Raw genomic sequence first — 24225 nt, forward strand, 5'->3', positions numbered from 1 at the left:
AAACTTATTTATGCAGTGTGCAGCTCTAGTTGGTTTCAGCCAGGCACAATACTATGATCACAAGTTCCAACTGTAGCTGAGGAGGAGGCTGGAAAAGAAAGTCTGAAGAGCCATACTAGAAATGAGATTGAACCCATCATGCGGATTACAAGTTTCAGGACACTCTCTGATATATGGAACATGTGGAATCAAACAAAGCAGTTTAAACATTTGACATTGGAATAAAGCATCAGTGTAACAATATATATGTTTGTAACTATATTTAACTTTCCATTAGTAACAATTGCATTAGCTTAGGAACCAGGTCCTATATTTGTTTTTAATTGTAATAATGCATTTGATACATATATAAAAGAACCAGTTCCTATATTTTAAAGGTACAGAGTACATACTTGGCAACTTGATATGCAAAAATATTGTGTGAGGAAAAGGAAACAAAAGATTGTTGAGCTCTTATGAAAGCTACTGTGATTCAAAACTGAGAATTCAGCAGGAAAAATCCAGGCATTTACAACTGTACTCTAGGGAATTTTACAATGCAATCCTATGCATGTTTTGTTGTTGTTGTTGTTTAGTCGTTTAGTCGTGTCCGACTCTTCGTGACCCCATGGACCAGAGAACGCCAGGCACTCCTGTCCTCCACTGCCCCCCGCAGCTTGGTCAGACTCATGCTGGTAACCTCGAAAACACTATCCAACCATCTCGTCCTCTGTCGCCCCCTTCTCCTTGTGCCCTCCATCTTTCCCAACATCAGGGTCTTCTCCAGGGAGTCTTCTCTTCTCATGAGGTGGTCAAAGTATTGGAGCCTCAGCTTCACGATCTGTCCTTCCAGTGAGCACTCAGGGCTGATTTCCTTCAGAATGGAGAGGTTTGATCTTCTTGCAGTCCATGGGACTCTCAAGAGTCTCCTCCAGCACCATAATTCAAAAGCATCAATTCTTCGGCGATCAGCCTTCTTTATGGTCCAGCTCTCACTTCCATACATCACTACTGGGAAAACCATAGCTTTAACTATACGGACCTTTGTTGGCAAGGTGATGTCTCTACTTCTCAAGATGCTGTCTAGGCCTGTCATTGCCCTTCTCCCAAGAAGCAGGCGTCTTTTAATTTCGTGGCTGCTGTCACCATCTGCAGTGATCATGGAGCCCAAGAAAGTAAAATCTCTCACTGCCTCCATTTCTTCCCCTTCTATTTGCCAGGAGGTGATGGGACCAGTAGCCATGATCTTCGTTTTTTTGATGTTGAGCTTCAGACCATATTTTGCACTCTCCTCTTTCACCCTCAATAAAAGGTTCTTTAATTCCTCCTCACTTTCTGCCATCAAGGTTGTGTCATCTGCATATCTGAGGTTGTTGATATTTCTTCTGGCAATCTTAATTCCGGCTAGGGATTCATCCAGCCCAGCCTTTCGCATGATGAATTCTGCATATAAGTTAAATAAGCAGGGAGACAAAATGCAGCCTTGTCGTACTCCTTTCCCAATTTTGAACCAGTCAGTTGTTCCATATCCAGTTCTAACTGTAGCTTCTTGTCCCACATAGAGATTTCTCAGGAGACAGATGAGGTGATCAGGCACTCCCATTTCTTTAAGAACTTGCCATAGTTTGCCATGGTCGACACAGTCAAAGGCTTTTGCATAGTCAATGAAGCAGAAGTAAATGTCTTTCTGGAACTCTCTAGCTTTCTCCATAATCCAGCGCATGTTTGCAATTTGGTCTCTGGTTCCTCTGCCTCTTCTAAATCCAGCTTGCACTTCTGGGAGTTCTCGGTCCACATACTGCTTGAGCCTTCCTTGTAGAATTTTAAGCATAACCTTGCTATCGTGAGAAATTAGTGCAATTGTGCGATAGTTGGAGCATTCTTTGGCACTGCCCTTCTTTGGGATTGGGATGTAGACTGATCTTCTCCAATCTTCTGGCCACTGCTGAGTTTTCCAAACTTGCTGGCATATTGAGTGTAGCACCTTAACAGCATCATCTTTTAAAATTTTAAATAGTTCAGCTGGAATACCATCACTTCCACTGGCCTTGTTATTTGCAGTGCTTTCTAAGGCCCATTTGACTTCACTCTCCAGGATGTCTGGCTCAAGGTCAGCAACCACACTACCTGGGGTATATGAGACATCCGTTTCTTTCTGGTATAATTCCTCTGTGTATTCTTGTCACCTCTTCTTGATGTCTTCTGCTTCTGTTAGGTCCTTTCCACTTTTGTCCTTTATTATGGAAATCTTTGTACGAAATGTTCCTTTCATATCTCCAACTTTCTTGAACAGATCTCTGGTTCTTCCCATTCTATTGCTTTCCTCTATTTCTTTGCATTGCTTGTTTAAGAAGGTCTTCTTGTCTCTCCTTGCTATTCTTTGGAAATCTGCATTCAATTTCCTGTAGGTTTCACGATCTCCCTTGCATTTTGCTTGCCTTCTCTCCCCCGCTATTTGTAAGGCCTCATTGGACAGCCACTTTGCTTTCTTGCATTTCCTTTTCATTGGGATGGTTTTCGTTGCTGCCTCCTGTATAATGTTACGAGCCTCCATCCATAGTTCTTCAGGCACTCTGTCCACCAAATCTAAATCCTTAAACCTGTTCCTCACTTCCACTGTGTATTCATAAGGGATTTGACTTAGATTGTATGCATGTTTACTTGGAAGCAAATCCCACTATATTCAGTGGGGCTGACTCTGGATAAGTATACAATGGATTGTAGCCTCCATTTTGTTCAAACTTTATTTACTCTACAGAAAGTTTACTTTTTACCACTCACAATTAGCTATTATTTTTCTAAGTTTGAAAATCAGTAGCTAAGAAGATAGAATAACATGTTAACAGAATTAGAGTTGTGGGAAATGAGGCTTGGTGTGGAAAAATATATACCTGTCTAGGTGTGTATCTAGGTAGCATAAGAGTCAGTGGATTGTAGCCTGTGAACAAAAACATACACAAACATTTAATTTAATTCTCTCTTGTTACTATTTGTACATTTTTGTTCTCATTTGTTCTCAGAAAACACTGTAGGAAGTTGTAGAGGTACAGGCTATAAAGGGCATGTTTAATAGCAAGAGATATGTTCAGTCTGCTTCAAGAACTGAAGTTGAGCCACTCCCTGGCAGATTGTTTTGGCAGAGATCTATATTATCTGTAATATAAATCTCCTTGTCCTGACATGATTTAGAAAATGGGCTGTCAGAATTGGGGGATAAGAGTTTCAACACAGCCTGAAGAGTTCCACAGCTTCAGGAGATGTAAATTGGTTGGGAGTACTATTGAGAACATATCACTGAGGCCACAGAGCATCAAGGATATGGAAAGAAACTAATGATGAAAAGAATTATGAACTCACAGTTCATTCTCCATAGAATTTTGCTCCAGTTATATCTAGCTGCACCAAAGCAAGTCATGAGTGTTGGGTTTCACAGTCCCTGGACTTTAATCTAGAGTGAACTAATTCAGCTTGCATCCCACTTACTCAGGAACAAAAAATATGTTAAAAGTATGATTGCATTTAACCTGATTTGGTTTTTTTTATTTTAAATCATACGTTTTTGGGTGATATGGAGGTATGTTCAATTGGGCCACAAAGAGGGGGAGAGGTTGCCAATGACAGCTTCCCTTTGAGGCAAGATGGCTAATCAATAACCATAGAAACAATGTAAAATACAGTGGTACCTCGGGTTATATACGCTTCAGGTGACATACGCTTCAGGTTACATACACTTCAGGTTACAGACTCAGTTAACCCAGAAAAAGTGCTTCAGGTTAAGAACTTTGCTTCAGGATGAGAACAGAAATCGTCTTCCGGCGGTGTGGCAGCAGCAGGAGGCCCCATTAGCTAAAGTGGTGCTTCAGGTTAAGAACAATTTCAGGTTAAGTACGGACCTCCGGAACGAATTAAGTACTTAACCCGAGGTACCACTGTACAAGATAATAGCTAGCTTTTATGCTTGTTCCTGCTTGCATAAGGTTTTAATTTTAACCTTGCTGCAATTTCCCATTTAATAAAAATGCACCAGAGGTCGGTTTCAGACCTATATATGTAAAATTTGCAGGCTCTTTTGTTTTCAGTAAATATTGATTCTCCATTATCAGTGCATTGATATATACCATTGCTTTTGTTGCTGCAGGGCCCCAGTATCTGTGGTGATTCATTAGTTATCCCAGCTTATTGGCGCATTGGTTTTGTAGACTAAGGTTGGAGATGTGTTTCTATACTGTCCTGGTTCCAGACATAGCTTAGGAAGCAATGCTTTAAGTGTTTGAATTAAATCCCAGAAGACATCTGGTTAACATGTAAAATAAACAAATTAAAAGATAAATCAGCAGACCTTCCTACATGCTTCCCTAATCTTATACAGAGAATAACATGTTATTGCTCAGGCTTTGTTTTTCCTATGATTCATTGGATCAATATGTTGATGAGAAATATGGGTCATCCCTCGCTGGTGGTTAATTTCTGCTGAGAAGATTACTTGTTTTATGTATTAATCATATGTTCAATTAATGGCCTGTTAAGCAAAAGGGAACCATTTAATATAAGTAACAGTTTTAGCCCTGGATTTATGTTGATGCTGAGATGTGAAATTTATATCAATTCAGAATAATGAAATAAAAGATAGGCAAGAGGCAGCATGGTTAAGCTAGGCTGCCTTGTTTCCAAGGGAGAAAATAAAATCAAGACTGTTTGCTAGCGCTGGTGGCTATACCCATGTATTCTTTATGGTTTTTAACTATTTGAAGCCGTTCACAGTTCATACGCACTTGGCTTTGGAAAATGTCGTGTCTTTCAAATGCTCTTCTGAAGAATTGCGAGGAGTAGTATGCAATGAAAATCTTAAAGAATATATTTATACATAATAGTTGCTGGTTCCATGCTGAGAAATGGAATCTATTGAACTATAGTTGTGCATTTAGTCCAAAAGCATTCTGCTGGCTGTGAAGTATGTAAGAAAAAAAATTAACTAGATTCAATAGTTGTGACCTGCACAGTATTAGAAACTGAGATTTGAAAGCTAGGAGCTAAATGGCACCTTGAACTGAAGTTATGGGCGCAATAACGGAATGTCTAGGCACACTTTTTTTTATAACAAGAATCCAAAGCGGAAAATGAATGAATTGCAGCTAAAATATTATGCTCATTTTTCACCTTTTTCACCTTTTGTTAATGGGTTCTAGAGCCATGGGACCACCATAGAAAAGGTCTCCTGTGTCATTCCTGGCAAACTCACTGCCCTAAGTTGGCCTTGGTTGCTAAAATTAACTTGTGAACCAGATAATATGGATACAGGTGGCCTTCAAAAACTGTTTAGTTTATAAAATTAACATTTTGAATTGGGCTCAAGAGGGCACTGGCAATCGGTGCAACTGGTATAATAATGGTGTTACATGGTCCAAATGACATGCCCTTGTCAGGACTCTTGACAGGTGCATTTTGAACCAGATAAAGTTTCAAAGTCATCTTCAAAGGCAGCCTCACATAGAGCCACATGGAGGTTTCTTCAGAAAAGACTGCCGTTAATGTACCAGACAAAGCTGAGAAAATGGGTTCTGGCCCTCATGTGGCGTTCAAGAGAGCAGGACTGTTCTTTAAAATGGAGTGCCACTCCATCTAGGACTAGCTGTAAACTGTCGTGTACAGGAGATAACCTCCCAGTTCATAGTGTCTCCAGTTTGCTTTGCTGTAACCCCTGCTTGTTCACAGTCATCCGCTTCTGCATAATAATAGTATGGAAAAATTTCCTAAGTGGAAACGTCTGTGCTCTGTATTCACCTGATAATAGTTGCTAACAAAAGTACATGCTTGGAGAGAATGGCTAGGAGTCTCAAGTAAGCAGAGAAGTATTGCACAAACTAGTTATACATGAAAAGAGCATCTGTGGTCTGAAATGATCTTTGAGGAAAACCTCAGTAAGATGTTGGACCCTACTGGTAGAATGGGATAAGCTGCTAGTTGTAGCAGCTGCTACCCCTTACTTCTGTCAGGAGAAATGGCACGGTTTTGTTTAGTCTTGTATGCAGTGCATTTCTAGCTCCTGTCTACTCTTCCTTTTCCTACAAAGAATATTTAGAACGTGTTGGTTTAAATGTGCACGCATTTGTTTTGTTTCAACAACACAGCTGCTGTGTGATTTTCATCCCTTGTTCAGCGTCGTAGACAAGCTGATTGAATGCTTAAAATAAAAAAAATCCAAAGATTAGAGAAGAGAAGGAACACCTTGGAAATCCAAGTTGAAAGTATAATACATTACCATATTTAAGCACATCCTTTATCTTATTCTCTCGCCATTCTCTAAAGGAGAAAATTCAAGGAAAGTCGTTGAAAAGATGCTATCAGCATGACTCAGGGAACCCAACAGGCTTTCCAGTGGCATGAAGCTGAAACAGGCATTACAAATGATATTTGTTAACAGGCTGTCACTGGGGAGCGCTCAATGTGATTATCTCCATTTGTCTTGGGCTAATTTGGATTTCTACGGGGATGTAATCTTAGTACACTTGTGGATGATAAATCGCGATTGCTTCAGTCATGCCTGCTTATCTCTACATTTTGCAAGCTAAAAGACAGAAAAGAAAGGCCTGTGCCTGACCCTTCTGCTGTTAACCGAAATAGATTTTTGAAAAGAAAATACCCACAAAACTATTTATGGCTTTCTGTCCAAGTAATTTCATAGAATCACACAACTGTAGAGTTGGAAGGGATCCCGAGGGTCATATATGCTGCTATGCTTGCATCCTGCTATGCAAGAATCTCAACTAAAGCATCCATGACAGGGGACCACCCAACCCCTACTTAAAAATATCCAATGAAGGAGAGTCCACCACCTTCCGAGGGATTCTGTTCTGCTGCCAGCTCTTACTGTCAGAAAGCTCTTTCTGATATTTAGTCAGAATTTCCTTTCTTGTAACTTGAATCTGTTGGTTCAAGTCCTACCCTCCAGAACAGGAGAAGACAAACTTGCCCCATCTTCCGTGTGACAGCCCTTTAGATATTTGAAGAAGGCCATCATATCTCCTCTCAGTCTCCTCTTTTCCAGGCTAAACATATCCAACTCTCTCAACCTTTCCTGATAAGGTTTGGGTTCTAGACCCTTGATCATCATGTTTGGGCTTATCAATATCCTTCTTAAATTGTTCTGAGCAGGACCAACCTAACAATTCTGTTGCAGATAATTCTAGAGGAGCGTCTTCCGGTGTGATGTGATTTGAAAAAGGAATCTGCCATTGGCTGCCACTTTCTCTTCAGCTGAATACATTTGGGCCAAAAAGGTGGCCAGTGTGTAAGCAGTAGCTTTCATTGGAATCTATTGAATAATGCTTGACAGTTTTAGTCTCAGATGGACAGCACTCTGTGATAAGCCTGTGCGGGGCCCCCCTCTATGTTTGAACAGAGGTGAAGAGATGTTACATCTGAAAGATTGTGATAGTGGTACAAAGAGCTATTTTGGAAACAGCAGGAACTCTGATAACCAAAATGGTGAATGTAGCCATGTGGCAGAGTCCTGGCTGCATGCTTGGTTCTCACATGTACATCAAAGTCAGTTAGTTTGCAGAACTGATCTATATAGTTGAGTTATGCCATTTGCATGTAAACTGTTCTGTGGACAACTAATTTCCTGTTTCCTTTGGGAATGTAATGATGGAAGAAGAATAAGCATCTCTTAAAAACCTACTTGCCTACTCAAGCTTTCCTGAACTCTTGACTCTAATGGTTTTGTTTGTATGCTCCTCAGTTTTGTTTCATTTTTTAAAAAGGGTTTTTCCCCAGTAAATTTTATTAAATGTTGTTGCATTTTTATTGTTTTTATGTAAACCTCTTAGGTACACACACACACACACACACACACACACAGAGAGAGAGAGAGAGAGAGAGAGAGAGAGAGAGAAAATTGGCAAAATCAGCTAAATTCCGTTAAACCAAACATATTTCAGTTAATCTGCTCTGGCAGTACATCTGTTGGAATTCCTGACTCAGTAAAAAAAAGTAAAAGGGTTTCCATTTCCAAAACTACACTGAACTGTATTATTGATAAAGTTCATGAACTTGCTTTATAGTCCATGCTGGCTGTTTTTCAGCAACAGTCCAAAAGCTGCCGTGGTGTTTCTCTCTAGCATCTTTTTAAAACTAAGCTTGACATGGAACAGTCCTTGTGATAACTCCTTTTTGCAGATGATATAAGGGGTTTTTATCTGCAGAAATGGGTCTTGTTCCAAGTCAGATGCCTTCTTGTGTGGCTCAATGGCTGATGCTTGCCTTATTTAGACTGTGATACAAAAATAGAACCTTCATCAGGATCTAAGTGAGAATTGTGTTTTAAAGTCCTGTTATGATACAGATAGCTGCAGAATCTAGTTGTGTTGCCAGCTGGTCTATTCTTCCATAGTATGCATTGTTGATAGATTCTAAATGTCACTTTCAAATGTCATAATTAATTTCCAACCCGTCATATGGATCAGTAGGATACAATGCGGTCGAGATGCTTGTAGCTAGGCAGATTCTATGCAACAACAGTCCCATTAGGAGCAGAACACAAGCTGCTGGCAGGTCATATCAATTCAAATGATAAAACATAGAATAATTTAAATATATTTTAGCAGAGTACTGATAGGTGTAGACTTTGACAGATGAGAGGTTATGAAGGTCCTGAAGACTACCGGCATGTGCATTTATGTTCTGCTACAATTTACTTGTTCTTTCCTCACCACCACCATACCCTCAGCTGCTGGCTCTAGCTAGGTTCAAAGTCAAGAGAGGCAGGTTGTCAAGGTAAACGGTGTCACATCAGTCATACAACTGCATATGTGCACTTTTTCTCTCCTTCAGGCAATATGTGAGACCATCATCTTTTGGTGGGCATCTTGGAACATGAAATAAGGTGTGAAGTGAGTTTTCTGAGCTGTTCCATTGTGTCCCCAGGTGGTATTTGAAGGTTGAGCAAGAGCCAGTATTTGCTTCTTTCTACCTGAAAGACACGGGTGGCGCTGTGGTCCAAACCACTGAGCCTAGGGCTTGCCAATCAGAAGGTCGGCAGTTTGAATCCCTGTGATGGGGCGAGCTCCCGTTGTTCGGTCCTAGCTCCTACCCACCTAGCAGTTCAAAAGCACAGCAAAGTTCAAGTAGATAAATAGGTACCGCTCTGGCAGGAAGGTAAACGGCGTTTCCGTGCGCTGTTCTGGTTTGCCAGAAGTGACTTAGTCATGCTGGCCGCATGACCCCAGCTCCCTCAGCCAGTAAAGCGAGATGAACGCCGCAACCCCAGAGCCGTCCGCAACTAGACCTAACGGTCAGGGGTACCTTTACCTTTACCTGAAAGATGGTCCGAATTTAGCATTTGCAAATTTATTTCATGTAGACTTGGGCCCCCGGGTCTTGTTAGCAATGTCCCTGGTGGGCAAAACAAGCTTTGAAATTCCACTGAGATCCTGTGCTAGAATGACTGGTGTATGAAAGATAGCCGCCTCAGCTTCTAATTTCTTTCTCCTGAGTCTCATGAACAGTTAGGCCAAGAAGTCAACCTGAATTTAGCGAAGCTGATCATTTCAGGCATACAAATGCTTGCCAGTAGGTTTTCATTCTTTACCTACTTCCGGACATCTGCCAGCTCCTATATGCTGTTCTACCTTTTTCTTTTTTTCTAGTCTGGATGCTGCCCCCCCATCCGGCCGCTTGGAATCAGTTCCATACAGATCCATCTGCTTTGCTTATCATTGTGCCAGCAGAAATTACTAAGTGCCAGCTGGCTTTTTAGTTCTGGACTTACACCAGTCTGGAATTCTAGTGAAATTGTTTCTTTATTGAGATAAAGGGGAAGAAATGTGATTTGTGGTTTTCAGAGAAATAAAATAGTAAACTGCTTGGTTTTATAAGAAGTACAATGTAGAAATGAAATATTCAGACCATGGACATTTATGCAGCCTTTACACATATAAAATTCTTGAAGGAACTGAATCTGCCCAAATGTCAGAAATGGAATACAGGATCAGCTGAAACATTGGTCTGATTCCATTAGTAATTCTGTCAATTAATACTAAAAGCAGATACTGTAGGAACATCCCCATGGGGTGGTTCCAGAAGTATTGAATAATTCTATGTATTTTTAAAGCACTGTATAGGATCATAGAATTGTAGAGGGGACCCCAAGGATCATCTAGTCCAACTCCTTGCAATGCAACATGCACCCCCTTCCCATCTAATTGAAATCATACCAGACCCTGCTTAGCTTTGCAAATGTGCTAGTGGTTGTTTTTTGTTTTTGTTTTTTTTGCTGCACCACAAAGAGGACTGTAATCAAGGATGTTAATTCTCTGTTAAGTAAAAACTGTATATAAGTTTCCGCCCTCAAAGTTAAGCCATACACAGTATTTATCTGACTCTTGTACAGTATCCAAATGGTCTATCTCTGCTAATCATGGAAAAAAGCAAGGCAGGTCACAGCCTTTGGCAATTGCATGTCCTTCTTGGCTATTAAAACTTATCAGCATGGCACTAACTTGAAGGTGTATCTTTTCAGCTGTAAATACTAGAAAGTAACTGGATGCTAAGACTTCTGAGTAGGGTTGGGCACCTAGTGATTTGTGTTCAATGTGATTGTCTGTATATACGTGTGTGAGAGACGCACACCATATTTTTCGCTCCATAAGACGCACCAGACCATAGGGTGCACCTAGTTTTGGGAGGAGGAAAACAAGAAAAAATTATTCTGAATCCCAGAAGCCAGAACAGCAAGAGGGATCTGGCTTCTGGGATAGCCGCGCCAAGCCTCTTCAGGGCAGCAGGCTAAGGCAGAAGCCAGGACAGGCGCATCACTGAAGGGGCGCTGCGCAGTTCTCCCTCTCTGCGCAGCGCCTCTCCTTCGCACATCCTGTCCCCACCTCCACAAAGCCTCTCTCATTCCTGCCCATGCATGTAATGCTAAATTATGGTTTAGTGTTACATGTGAATTAGGCCATAGTGTAGCCCTGGATTTTTAATAGGAGAACCATATAAGGAAGCACTTTATAAAGGTTTGTAATTCATACTACTACTTCATATATATTGAGTGTTGGTATGTTAAACCAGAAAGTCACATATAAGACCTTTCCCAACACCTCTTAGAATTTGACAAACAACATAGGAAGGAATAAGTAGCTTCAGATATCGAACTGACAGAAAACTGGCAGTGATCCCTAGGGCTGCAAGGGAAAATTATAATTCCTTCCCATTTTGATTATCTTCCATCCCCCCCACCCTGTCTTGGCCTGCCTTTCCAAAAACTACCCAGTTCTTTAATAAGCAGCCTCCTCCTTCGGGGTAGGGGAGGGTGAGCAACACACTAGAGATAGTACAGTCATAACTCGTGTAGAGTTAGGTTCATGTTGCATCTTTTTGGCTTGCAAACATGGCAAGAAGTGCTCTGTGCGCTTCATGCATGTGCAGAGCTCTATCGCGCTCTGCGCTTTCACAGAAGCGCTGCTCTAGTTGTGGACTTTTCGGGGTGCAAACGGCACCCCAGAACAGATTGTGTCCACAACTAGAGGTACCACTGTATTCAACTAAATTTTACTCAGAGTAACCCCACTGAAATTAATGGCCCTAGCATAATGATGTTTTAAGTTTGATAGGTCTACTCTGAATAGCACTTAGTTGAATACTGTGTTAGGCTTGTCAAAATGTTATTCTTTGAGTTACTCTTGGAAACCTAAATAATATCTCCATGATCTTTATGCTACAGAAAGGTCCTGTCTGTTTTGTTTTTGCCCTGCTTTGTCTTTGTTTTGCTTTTAATGATGCCAACATGCAGATTTTTGAAGGCAACAACTTCTAAGCTCTGCAATAGAGAGGCTTGTTTGAAAAGGAATCCTGTGATCTGCTGCATAACACAAAAACTTCAAGAGTTTAAGTGTGTGTGTGTGTGTGTGTGTGTGTGTGTGTGTAGGAGCCCTTGAACCAGTGCAGCTAAGGTGTGCCAAACCCAGTGTTGCATAGGTGTAGCACCACATACCTGCTTCGCAGACACCCACAACCAGCAGTGATGTAACATGGTCTGATCTGTGCAGTCACATTCACAGGGCCGGATCATTTGTCTTTTCTAATTTTCCCACATACATGATTGCTACAACTCACAAGGCACAAAACGGGGTGAGCTCCCGCTGTTCAGTCCCAGCTCCTGCCCACCTAGCAATTCAAAAGCACAGCAAAGTGCAAGTAGATAAATAGGTACCGCTCCGGTGGGAAGGTAAACGGCATTTCCATGCGCTGCTCTGGTTCGCCAGAAGCGGCTTAGTTATGCTGGCCACAGAACCCGGCTCCCTCAGCCAGTAAAGCGAGATGAGTGCAGCAACTCCAGATTTGGCCACAACTGGACCTAATGGTCAGGGGTCCCTTTACCTTTATCTTTATACTTAACTAGTATACAGATAATAAATGTAATATATCAAGTGTTTTGTATGGGCTAGTGAATTTTCTCAGTTAGCCTGAATTTAGATAAGCAGAAATCATACCTTAAGAAAGTATGACTTTTAATAGCTACCTTTTTACTTTTGTTAGGTGGCCATACAGCCTCTGGCATCCTTTGTTATAATAATCGTAATCTTGTAAAAGATTCTTTCTGCTAGGATATTCTGTATCACTTTCTATATTCTGTCTTTATTTAACAAAAGATTACTTTGAAGTCTAGAAACCTGCTGACTTTTTTGCAAGAACGTCTCAAGTTTTCTGTATCGTTTTAAGAGATAAGTAACCATGTAACATGATTTCAGGAGATGAGAAAACAAAAACCTGGTTATCTGCCATAATCTTGCACTTCTGAATTTAATCATGAAGTTTGGCATTATACTCTATTCAGAGAACTGCAATTAAAAACTCTCTCTGTTACATGGAATTCAGTTCCTGATCTCAACAAAAAAAGAGCTTTCTGTTTGTAGAAATAGACGTATAGCATATTTTAATTTGCTTTTCTTCACCAGCGATTTCTTGCTTTTGGGGAAAGCTATGGAACTAGGTAATAGAGTTGCTGAATAAATTTAATTACAGAAATATTGGGTCTAAGTTTGCTAGATTTCAGGTTCTTGTAAGAGCAAAACTTTCTGGAAAGCCAAAGGATATATCTGTTTCTAGGATATACTTCTATTCAGCCACTTCTTACAGAAAAATTATTTTGAAATATAATATTGATATTCTTATATGGTAGTTGTGTGCTTTTGTAGAGGAAATATCACAATGTGCATTCCATTAATTACTTAATGCCAAAATAGGTTTCTAAGCAGGTTATGATGTATAAAAATCAATTAAACATTAAAATATCAGCATCCATTACTAAAATGCACAAAGTAACAATTTTGTTAAAACAACACAGCAATTAAGGGAGGAGAGTAAGAGCAAGAGTATATTCTGAGTTATTTCCTCATAGGATTACTTTACATGCCCCTGATCATCTTTATTCTTCTTTGTACTTGTTCCAATTAGTTGATACCTTTCTGCAAGTGTGAATGGAAGAACTGGCTCATACTGCTGGATGTGTAATTCAGATTAAATATTATGAATTAAAACAAGAAAAAAAAATATTTGATTCACAAGGGTTTGTTTTTTTATATAAAAGAAGTGTACCTGTTATGGAAGTGTTGTGTTTTTTTAATATATAAAAACCTTGCTTAAACTATTCAGAATATGTGTATGTATGAATCATGGTAGCATCATGATATGATCTGTATTTTACAGATAAAATTTTATTTTTTTGAAAATTGATGCTTAATATATTTTCCACTCTGTGCTCATGACAGATTTTCTGGAATGGTAAAAGTAACAGTTGGACTAGGCAGCTTAGCATGTTCATCCACATCTTGAAGATTTCATTTTTCCCTTATGTTCCAGCGTCTGTTGCTCTTTAGCTGTATTTCATTGCATATCAATTAAGGAAGAAGACAGGGATTGGGAAACAGCTACAGTAATGATAAGGATTTTTATCTAATTTTAAATTCAGGGCATGTTGTTTGGAAGTTTCATGGAAATATTATTTCAATTTAATCAGTTTCTCGGCAATTCCTATTTATTCTGAAGAAGGCCGAGGATTGTTATTTTGATAAGTGTTTTCTTCTCCATTGGGGGGAAATGTTAGTTTTCTTCACCCCATGGAAGGAGGTTAGCTTAGTAGTCTTTGCCAAAGCTGCTTAGCAAATGGTGATTGTGTAGTGACCAACATCCCTATTCAGATTCAAAGCATTTTATGGGGGTCTACCAGACTGGTGAATAAGACCCCTATCGCTAGTGTTCTTCTCTCCCTATATCTCGTGTTTCTAGCAATCTTCCACCCAAATGGTTCAATAGACAGCCATCTGTCAATCTAGACCACAGTTTGTCCATTTCTCTCCATCAATTTTGACAACTTCTGTTTTGAAATAAGTAAATGCACACGTGCCCTTTAGTATAGCACATTCCCTGTTACCCTGTGTAAAGTAAATATCGTTTTACCTTCTAAATTGTTCAAAGAAAAACAGAGTTTGGGTTCGTACTGTGTTTCCTTAAGTCTATTTTTCACAAAGTGATATAAATGTGTCTACTGATGACATGCAATATATTAACGTTTGATGGTTTTGAATCTAGGACTACTTTATAGTCTAGAAACTATAGATAATTACATTTTGGAGTAGAGAGATGCATGGGCAACAATGGAGAGGTCACACTTTAAGACTTAGTCTCCTGGGTTCCAAAATGGCTCAAGACTCTGGGGTATCTACTTCTGCCAAAGAATCAAGATTGAAGCAGAGCAGCAGACTATGACCTTTAATATGTATTATATGCATAATTTATGTATTAAATATGTCCATTAAAATATGCTGGTTTTTATGGTAAAACCCAGAAATGTCTTTGAACTGGAAGGGGCGGGCAGCAATATAAAAATGTAGGGTTCCAGTCAGCCTAAACAAATGTGGAATTTGGAGCAGAATTTAATATTCAAAGAATGTCAGCATGCATTTTTATATGTAACACGTTTGTTGTTCATTCAGCTGCAAAGGTGGGTTTGAAAGTGTGTGCCTGGTGGAAACTCTGAAGCCAGAGTTAGATTTGAAGATGTTGTCAGGGAGATAAAATACATTCATTCATCCTCAGGACTGGAAAAAGACAGGATTTATTAAAATAGAAAAACATAACCATAGAATCATAGATCTGTAGAGTTGGAAGGGCCCAACATGAGGCTCAAACCCACAACCTTGAGATACACAGTTTCCTGTTCTACCAACGTAAGCTATCCCAGCAGTTAGTTGATTGATGGGATTTACTTGGCCAAAAGTCCTTTTCTCTTCTTGAAGCAGAATTATGGTCACATTTTTTCTTTTTCTTTTTGGCAAAGAATATAAGGATGGGGTAGCTGGTTGTGTGTTTTGGTCTCACACTACTTTGTGCCAGTTCTCTTGGGAACATTGTCACTTTTTTAGCTGAATGTGTCCCAAACATTGGTGGGTGGATGAAGTTGTATACAAATGAATAAATTTGACACTGGCACAATTTCACCCCTGTGCTTTAGTCTGCATATGTTGGTTTGTTGAGGCCCATTTTCCACCAGGGAGGGGCAGTCTGCCAGGGGCCACATACCTAGGTGGAGACAGAGCTGAAGATAGGAACATAAGGAACTGCCTTTCATGGAGTCAGACCATGTAGCTCAGTGTTTTCTGAATGGCAATGGTTTACCAAGGTTTCAGATTAGGGATATTCCCAGCTCTACCTGGAGATACATACCATGAATTGATTTTTAGGACCTATGAATTTGGGAACTTGAGCTATGACCCATTCTGAAAATGGATGGATTGAAAATGGAAAGCAGGATATAGAATACCCTGCTTTAGTTTTCATCACGGCTAACTCAAATTAGAATTCCCACTCCTATGCAGATTTACTCAGAAGGAAGCTCACTGGGTTTGAATGGGTTAATCTCAAATAAGCATACAGATGCAGGGAACAGATGAATACAACTAGTGTTCTGGAAAGCAAGCAAAACTAATTTTTTGACAGAATTACAACCCTGGTAGATGAAGGGAATGCAGTGGATGTAGCCTACCTTGATTTCAGCAAGGCATTTGACAAGGTGCCCCATGATATTCTTGTAAAGAAGCTGGTAAAATGCAGTCTTGACTATGCTACCACTCAGTGGATTTGTAACTGGCTGACTGACCGAACCCAAAGGGTGCTCATCAATGGTTCCTCTTCATCCTAGAGAAGAGTGACTAGTGGGGTGCCACAGGGTTCTGTCTTGGGCCCGGTCTTATTCAACATCTTTATCAACGACTTGGATGATGGACTCAAGGGCATCCTGGTCAAATTTGCAGATGACACCAAACTGGGAGGGGTGGCTAACACCCCAGAGGACAGGATCACACTTCAAAACGACCTTGACAGATTAGAGAACTGGGCCAAAACAAACAAGATGAATTTGAACAGGGAGAAATGTAAAGTATTGCACTTGGGCAGAAAAAATGAGAGGCACAAATACAAGATGGGTGACACCTGGCTTGAGAGCAGTACATGTGAAAAGGATCTAGGAGTCTTGGTTGACCACAAACTTGACATGAGCCAACAGTGTGGCGCGGCAGTTAAAAAAGCCAATGCAATTCTGGGCTGCATCAATAGGAGTATAGCATCTAGATCAAGAGAAGTAATAGTGCCACTGTATTCTGTTCTGGTCAGACCTCACCTGGAGTACTGTGTCCAGTTCTGGGCACCACAGTTCAAGAAGGACACTGACAAACTGGAACGTGTCCAGAGGAGGGCAACCAAAATGGTCAAAGGCCTGGAAACGATGCCTTATGAGGAACGGCTAAGGGAGCTGGGCATGTTTAGCCTGGAGAAGAGGAGGTTAAGGTGTGATATGATAGCCATGTTCAAATATATAAAAGGATGTCACATAGAGGAGGGAGAAAGGTTGTTTTCTGCTGCTCCAGAGAAGCGGACATGGAGCAATAGATCCCAACTACAAGAAAGAAGATTCCACCTAAACATTAGGAAGAACTTCCTGACAGTAAGAGCTGTTCGACAGTGGAATTTGCTGCCAAGGAGTGTGGTGGAGTCTCCTTCTTTGGAGGTCTTTAAGCAGAGGCTTGACAACCATATGTGCTCTGATGGTGTTTCCTGCTTGGCAGGGGGTTGGACTCGATGGCCCTTGTGGTCTCTTCCAACTCTATGATTCTATGATTCTAATTCCTTTCTGACTTAGGCTTCTGGCATGAGCTTGCATCCAGTGAGTTTGTTTCGAGACAGTGGGAGTTGGGAATGGAACTTCTTTCCCCAAACCATACAATCAGAAAGAAAGTTTTAAAATTTGAATATAATATTGCTCCTTTGAAAGGAGGAGAAAATACTTTAAAAGGCCAGGAGTAGTGCAGCCATAGGAGGTTTTAGGGGTTGCATGAATTGAGTTTGGGTACCACATGTTGCCTGCAAGCTGCCTACCTTGGTATCTAGCAACCAAAACACTAATGTTTATTTTATATTTTTCTCTCTCCATGATGTACAGAATGTGACAAGCTGCGAAGGGATGGCTATCGAAGTTCTCAATACTATTCTCAGGGCCCAACTTTCTCATCTTCTTCCAGTGCAATCTGCGGAAGTCACCACGATGACTATGAAGAAATTGAACAAAAGGTGAGGTACCAAGCACCCTAGGAAATAATGTAGTATAATGCACATATAATAAAAAATTAAATCAACATAAAACACAATAGAGCTCTGCAAAATATTTAGAAAATAAGGGCCTTTAAAGCTATGCTGTTTTTAAAAACACCACCTATAGTGTGGTTCAACTCAAAGAAGAAAATTGCAATGCAAACATCTCTGGCAGGCAGAAGTACAGATTTTGAAACCAGTTATATTAGTATTTGCTGCTTTCATGAGCAAATAGAAAATAAAGCCATTATCTCTTTGTGAGCAGTAGCTTTGTTTTTTTGTTTTTTAAAGTGTTCAGGGTTCACCTTACATTTTATTTCAGGCATTTTGTTTCAAGCAAGCTTGATGTGTTCAAAGTGGACTTAGTGCAATTAGGTTCTCTGGAAGGAAATAAACATAGAACTATGCAGATGTTTTGTCGGTGCAAGCATTGCAGCTTGCCAGATGGACCGTTCCCCACTCTCTCTCCTTGCCCCATGTGTTATTCTGGGGGTTCTCCTGCCCCTGCACCAATTTCAGGGACCTGAGAGGGAGGAAAACCAGAGTGTGCAGGCGGAAGTCCTTGTGTGAGCTTCCCCTGACAGAACTCATTAGTTGAATCCTTCCCTCTGTTCTAATTGTGCATTTGTTTCTTCATTGTGATTTCTGCATAGTATCCACTTGAGTAATACTTGCCCCTTGTGCAGGAATCTGTTATGTGCACTGTGTTTCATAGCTATCAACTCCTTATCCACCATCTTCTTTCCTTTCTCAGGATCAGCTATGAACTCATAGCATATGTATGTGCTCAACCACTCAACCACTGGCCCTGTTCTCATACATGTGTGTACAATATATAATAATACTTACCTACCTTAAAGGGTTATTGCAAAGATACTGAAATCCTTAAACAGTGAAGACAGCACTGTTTGGATGGGAAGTTGTTGTTGTTTGCACCCTTCTAGCTCATTTAATCTTGAAGTTAAAGGCTGCATAATGATACTTAAAAAATAAACACAGATGTGATGCATTTTTCAATAGCCTCCTCACTCCACTCCTTCCCTGTTGGTCTTCAACCATGAGTGTGTGCACTTCAATTTCCCACCTGGAGAGGGTGGGATTCATGCATGAAGATCTTGAGATGGTATTATTTACTTTCAAGTAAATATATTTAGAGCTGCGTTGGTTTAAATAAATAAATAAAAATCTCAGCTAGTTTTTGGACTATGATTTTTTAAATATTAATAACAGAAAATAGAGTGCAATGTCCTCAGCAAGTCAGTATTTCTTAATAGTCCTGCAATTTTGTTCTTGTGTAGGAGAAATTATTATATATGTGTTATTTGCACAATCAGTAAAATATTAAAACTGACTCAATAAGTGGCATTATGAGGAGATTATAGAACTGCTGAGGGCTAATTCATAGTGAAATACTACCTAATATTATAAACAAAATGGTATTTTCCTTGAAAACTACCTTCCCATAAAAATTATCTTAGAGTGATATTCCACTTTTCTTTATTTTGATATGGTATGTACTGGTGGATATCAGTCCTCAGTGAAAGACACAGTGAGATGTACTGTTGGGTGAGGCTGTTGTTATGGTCCCTCTAGAACTAATATTGTGGAGAAGGTGGGAAGCCTGAAGCTGAGGGAGGTTTTGCAGAGAAGTAACTTGGTATCTGAAAATATTTGTTCAAAAAACAGCAGTAATATATTTAGGAGAAGTGTTAGCCTCAAGGGTGGGAGAGGGGAGGTTCCTTCCTTCTCTGTGGCTCCTTCCTGAGATGGTCCCAGAAGGGGGTCTTTCATGGTTCTTGTTGCCCCAGAACTTCAAAGGAAGGGGAAAATGAGCATTTGATGTAGAAGTCTAATGTGCAGTCCCTTTGCAAGTCCGGATCAGGATGCAGATGGTATGAAATACATCTACTTGGGACCCTAGAAATTTTCTGGAAATCAGATCAGATGGTTAATATGATTGACTTCATGCATATTCCTGAAATTTGGTTCATACTGCCCACAGATACTTCTGTGGGGACAGTTTGGGGTGGAGCCATCTTTTTAATGTGATAAATGGCCCTAATTCAAGGCAGCATTTCTGACATCCTGTACTGAAGCGTATTTCCCTATTGTGAGTCCACTGAATTGGCTGGTTTTTGTTTTTGTTTTATTATTATTATTTAAAAAACCCTTTGATTAAAACACGACAAACTAGTAGGATATTTTCTCTCTCTCTCTTCATCACTTAAGCATGTTTTCCTTGCATGGAAAATTGATGTGTTCAGATAGCAACTTCTCTCTGCTTTCTGAAATTATGTTTATCTTGTTGCTATGTTTACTGTGTCTGTTGTGTCTTTTTATGTGTGTGTGTTTTTCATTCTCTTTTCTTTGCCACTCATTCACTTTCTTTTTTCTCTCACTCAACAGTCTAGTCTGTTAGACTGCCTCCCTCAGTCTTGCCTTAGTGCCTGCTGTTGTTTGATTCCATGGAAGATCAAGGTATCTGGCTCCAAAATGGGATCATCCAGCTGTATCATGTATATATACAGCTTGATGTTATTGTGATGCTAGAATATTCTCAAATCTTACTTTTAAATTTTCACCTATTGTTGGTTTCACTTTTTCAAGATAAATCTTGTACTAACATTGTGTGATTCTATCCTTATCTCAGTAGTTGTCAATCTAGAACCCTCAGTTTGTATATTTAATGGACTAACTCCTTTTTTGCTGCTCATACTTTGTTAATGTTCTCTGTTCTCTGTGAATAGTTACTAACTTTACAAACTGTTATAAATGTTTTTGTAATTTGGATTGTTGTGCTGTTTTACAATAATTTATTCCAAATCAGATAAACTATATATTGATATATATATATGAAATGGAAAACAAAACTTCTTAGCATTGAATCCGAGAGTGAATGTGAGTGTCTGTTAGGTTCCTCTTAACTCACACGTTTTACAACAGGGGTGGCTACCTTCCAGTTCAAGTGCCTAATCCAGCCCCCCCCCCCCAATTATTGTCTGCCCCTCAAGACTCCATCAACTTTTGCAATGGTTTCAAATGTAAACTTTTTAAAAAAGTAAACACAGCATTTGGATGAATGGCATCCAGGATCTAGATGGGGATGCAAGTTATCCCCACTCTGATAATGAGATTTATCATTTGATGAGTGGGAAGAGGATGATAATCCCTGTTTACTGGCTTCAGCAACCAAAATGCCACCAATCTCATTTCTGAACATTCCTTTTCCAATCCTTACTATATGCTTTCCTGTACTGAAAACAAATAATGTTTTTGTTCCACTGTGTTCTATTCAGAGATCATGTAGAAATCCAGAAATCTCAGATGACAATCTTAAAAGATCAGTTTACTGAAATGAAACCTCAAACTTTTAATAACTGCTATTATATTTGTTGAACAATCCAACCATCTCAGTATAACACTGGGAGAAATAATATTTAGTAATAGAATTAAACATGAAAACCAAACTGTGCTACTCTTTGTAATACATAAGAATAATATTAATTTCGCTTCCTATTCATTCTCATTCCTTTTCTTCTAACACTAATCTTTGGACTGAGTTTTAAACCACCACAAATCTGCATACTGTTTGGTTTCTTGGTTTGTTGGAGCAATGAATCCAGGTTGCTGCTTATTCTGAAGAGTTGTTATTTCCTTTGGGACTTGTGCCTGCCTTTGAAATAGTCATTTAAGAACATATTGTTAAACACCACCCCAGTCTTCACAGCAGTGCAAGATTCCAGGGGTTACAGCGGAGACTGTGGTGTCTTTATGATATATGGTTCATTTATAACCTGAACCTACAATGGAGAGACTCCCAGGATTACACTCCAAAGCGGGTCCTGTTCCTCCCATGGGTGCAACGTTGGATTCAAACTTCCCACACCATTCTGCTCTGACCCACACTTTCCAGCTTTGAAACTGCTTTCTAAATGCAACTATTTCCCCTTCAGCTTACATAACCCCCCACTGCAGTTCTGAAACTTCCTCCTCGCCACTCTGGCATTGTCTGTTGCTAACTACCCAGAGCCCAGAGTAAGGGGTTCACCCCTCTCCATGACTTTCTTGATGAGTCATCATTCTGTTTTAGCTTGCTTAATGGCTAGGCCATTCACAGGCTCACCTGGCTATTTTGATATAAATCCAAGCACCCAAAAACTCTTGATACTCAAAGACATATAACAATATTCAAAGAGTGGATTCTTCATTCCCAGCTGTTTGTTGGGGAATACAGCCAGAACACAGGAATTCTCTGGGGCAAAACTAGGGACTGTGGCAGGGTGGGGGGGCGGTCGCATCGTGGGATGCATCCATTGCAAGAAGTTAGTACAGTCGTACCTTGGTTCTTGAGCACCTTGGTACTCGTACGTTTTGGCTCCCGAACGCAAAAACCCGGAAGTAAGTGTCCCGGTTTTCAAACTCTTTTTGGAAGTCGAACGTCTGACGCGGCTTCCGCTTGAGTGCTGAAAGCTCCTGCAGCCAATAATATTAATTCCACTTCCTATTCATTCTCATTCCATTTCTTCTAACACTAATTTTTGGACTGAGTTTTCAAACACTTTCGGAAGTTGAAAGGACTTCCGGAACGGATTATGTTCGAGAACCAAGGTACAACTATATTGCACATGCACACCTTTCAGACATGCATAGGTCTTAGAAATTCCAGAGCTGGTGTTTTCAAGATGTTGACTGGTAGATAGTGTTAAAGCCCTACCTCAGCTGCCCCAACCATAAACATCTATAATTTTATGATTCTGTAATTAATTTCACCCTTGGCTGAGCTACTTTTGAAAGGTTGTTTTCCATCAGGGCTGAGAATAGGGCCAGGTGTGAGTAGTTTCCCCTCACCAAGCGATCCCAGGACCTGGAGGATTTTTTAATTCATTAAAGCAGGCTTTGCCAACCTGGTGCCCTCCAAATGTTTTGGCCTTGGCACAAGAGAAGGAAACAATTGCTGCTTGGGTTGTATCAAAATGTTTGTATGCACTAAAACTTGACCAACATTTGGACAGTGTTTTGTCAGAGTAGCTGATCTGACTGTTTAAATCAGGCACAGGTGAACTCGGCCCTCCAGATGTTTTGGGACTACAACTTCCATCATCCCAGACCACTGGTCCTGTTAGCTAGGGATGATGGGAGTTGAAGTCCCAAAACATCTGGAGGGCCGAGTTTGCCTATGCCTGATTTAAATGGTCTATTATTTATTGGCCATCGCATCAGCTGATTTATTTTCCCATGTGTTGAAATTGTGAATTTTGTTTGTTTTGTATAACAAGGATTCAGATATAAATTTCCCTGTCTGCCTATGTGTGTGATTTGTTTTGCCTCATGCCTCATAATTGCTTTTAAAATATGCTTTATTTGCAGTTTCCTTGAAAAAGAAGGAAAGTTATATAGTATACATTTATGTCTCTGTCTCTTGTCATGTTCGAAGAGCCCCTGGTGACTGGCTAATGGCAGCTGGGTTTCCAAATACAATACACTGGGTCAACATAACATGACAGTTATTCATTTTGACAATGTCAACCAACCAGATAAAAAGTAGGTTACTGGGGCTTATCACACAGCACCATGCTTGAAGTATTACTCCCTTGGCACCTGAGCCTAGAGTAAGCTTTTTTCATGTGTAATAGTAAGATAAACAAAAGCTACACACTAATGAACCATTGCATATCATTTTAGTTTGCATTTCTATCTCTGCGACTCAGACCTTTTAAAAACTGATTTGGTGGAGTCACACTTGCAAATTTCCCCTTTGTACAAAGGAAGAAGAGGGCACAGGTGGTTTCTTATCCTAATACTAAGGTCAGGGATACCACAAGAGGGGCCATTTTCCCTAAGATTTCGTCATTGCATTGAAGAAGCTCTTCTGACATTTCAGTTGTAAATGTTTTACAAGATTTGTAAATCCGTTCTTTCATGTTTGGGATTTTAAAAAATCCCATCAGAGTAGCCCTAGAGCATATTTTTTTTAAAGAGTTTGGACAACTAGAAGCACTGTATTTTATAGCACTGTTAAAATTCCTACTGAGAATAGTAGAGTTCTTGGTATACCATTAACAGACCAGTATTAATTCCTATGGGACGCAGGTGGCGCTGTGGGTTAAAGCCTCAGCGCCTAGGGCTTGCCGATCGAAAGGTCGGCGGTTCGAATCCCTGCGGCGGGGTGTGCTCCCGCTGCTCGGTCCCAGCGCCTGCCAACCTAGCAGTTCGAAAGCACCTCCGGGTGCAAGTAGATAAATAGGGACCGCTTACCAGCGGGAAGGTAAACGGCGTTTCCGTGTGCGGCTCTGGCTCGCCAGAGCAGCGATGTCACGCTGGCCACGTGACCCGGAAGTGTCTCAGGACAGCGCTGGCCCCTGGCCTCTTAAGTGAGATGGGCGCACAACCCCAGAGTCTGTCAAGACTGGCCCGTACGGGCAGGGGTACCTTTACCTTTACCTATTAATTCCTATGTTTTATACGTAAATTTAGTATATGGTTCCGCATAATGTCCCTTTTTTTCCAATGAGAAAAACAGTTAAGTACAAGATTAATAATTAGATTTTTTGCATGTTTACTCAAAAGTATTCTGTATTCAGTAGTACTTACTCCCAGGTAAGTGTC

At 40.2% G+C, this 24225-nt stretch overlaps 1 protein-coding gene across 8 annotated transcripts in view; it reads left to right on the forward strand.

Annotated features, from left to right (window-relative positions):
- NHSL1 (NHS like 1) overlaps positions 1–24225 on the forward strand; it is a 148723-nt gene that overhangs the window by 102662 nt on the left and 21836 nt on the right. For all 8 annotated transcript variants that reach the window (XM_079970929.1, XM_079970936.1, XM_079970931.1 and 5 more), the window contains one exon: positions 17471–17598. In XM_079970929.1, the coding sequence (XP_079827055.1) occupies positions 17471–17598 (128 nt within the window). The remainder of the gene's footprint in view (positions 1–17470; positions 17599–24225) is intronic.

Source organism: Podarcis cretensis, assembly GCF_951804945.1.
Source record: "Podarcis cretensis genome assembly, chromosome: 3".
Classification (NCBI taxonomy): Eukaryota; Metazoa; Chordata; class Lepidosauria; order Squamata; family Lacertidae; genus Podarcis; species Podarcis cretensis.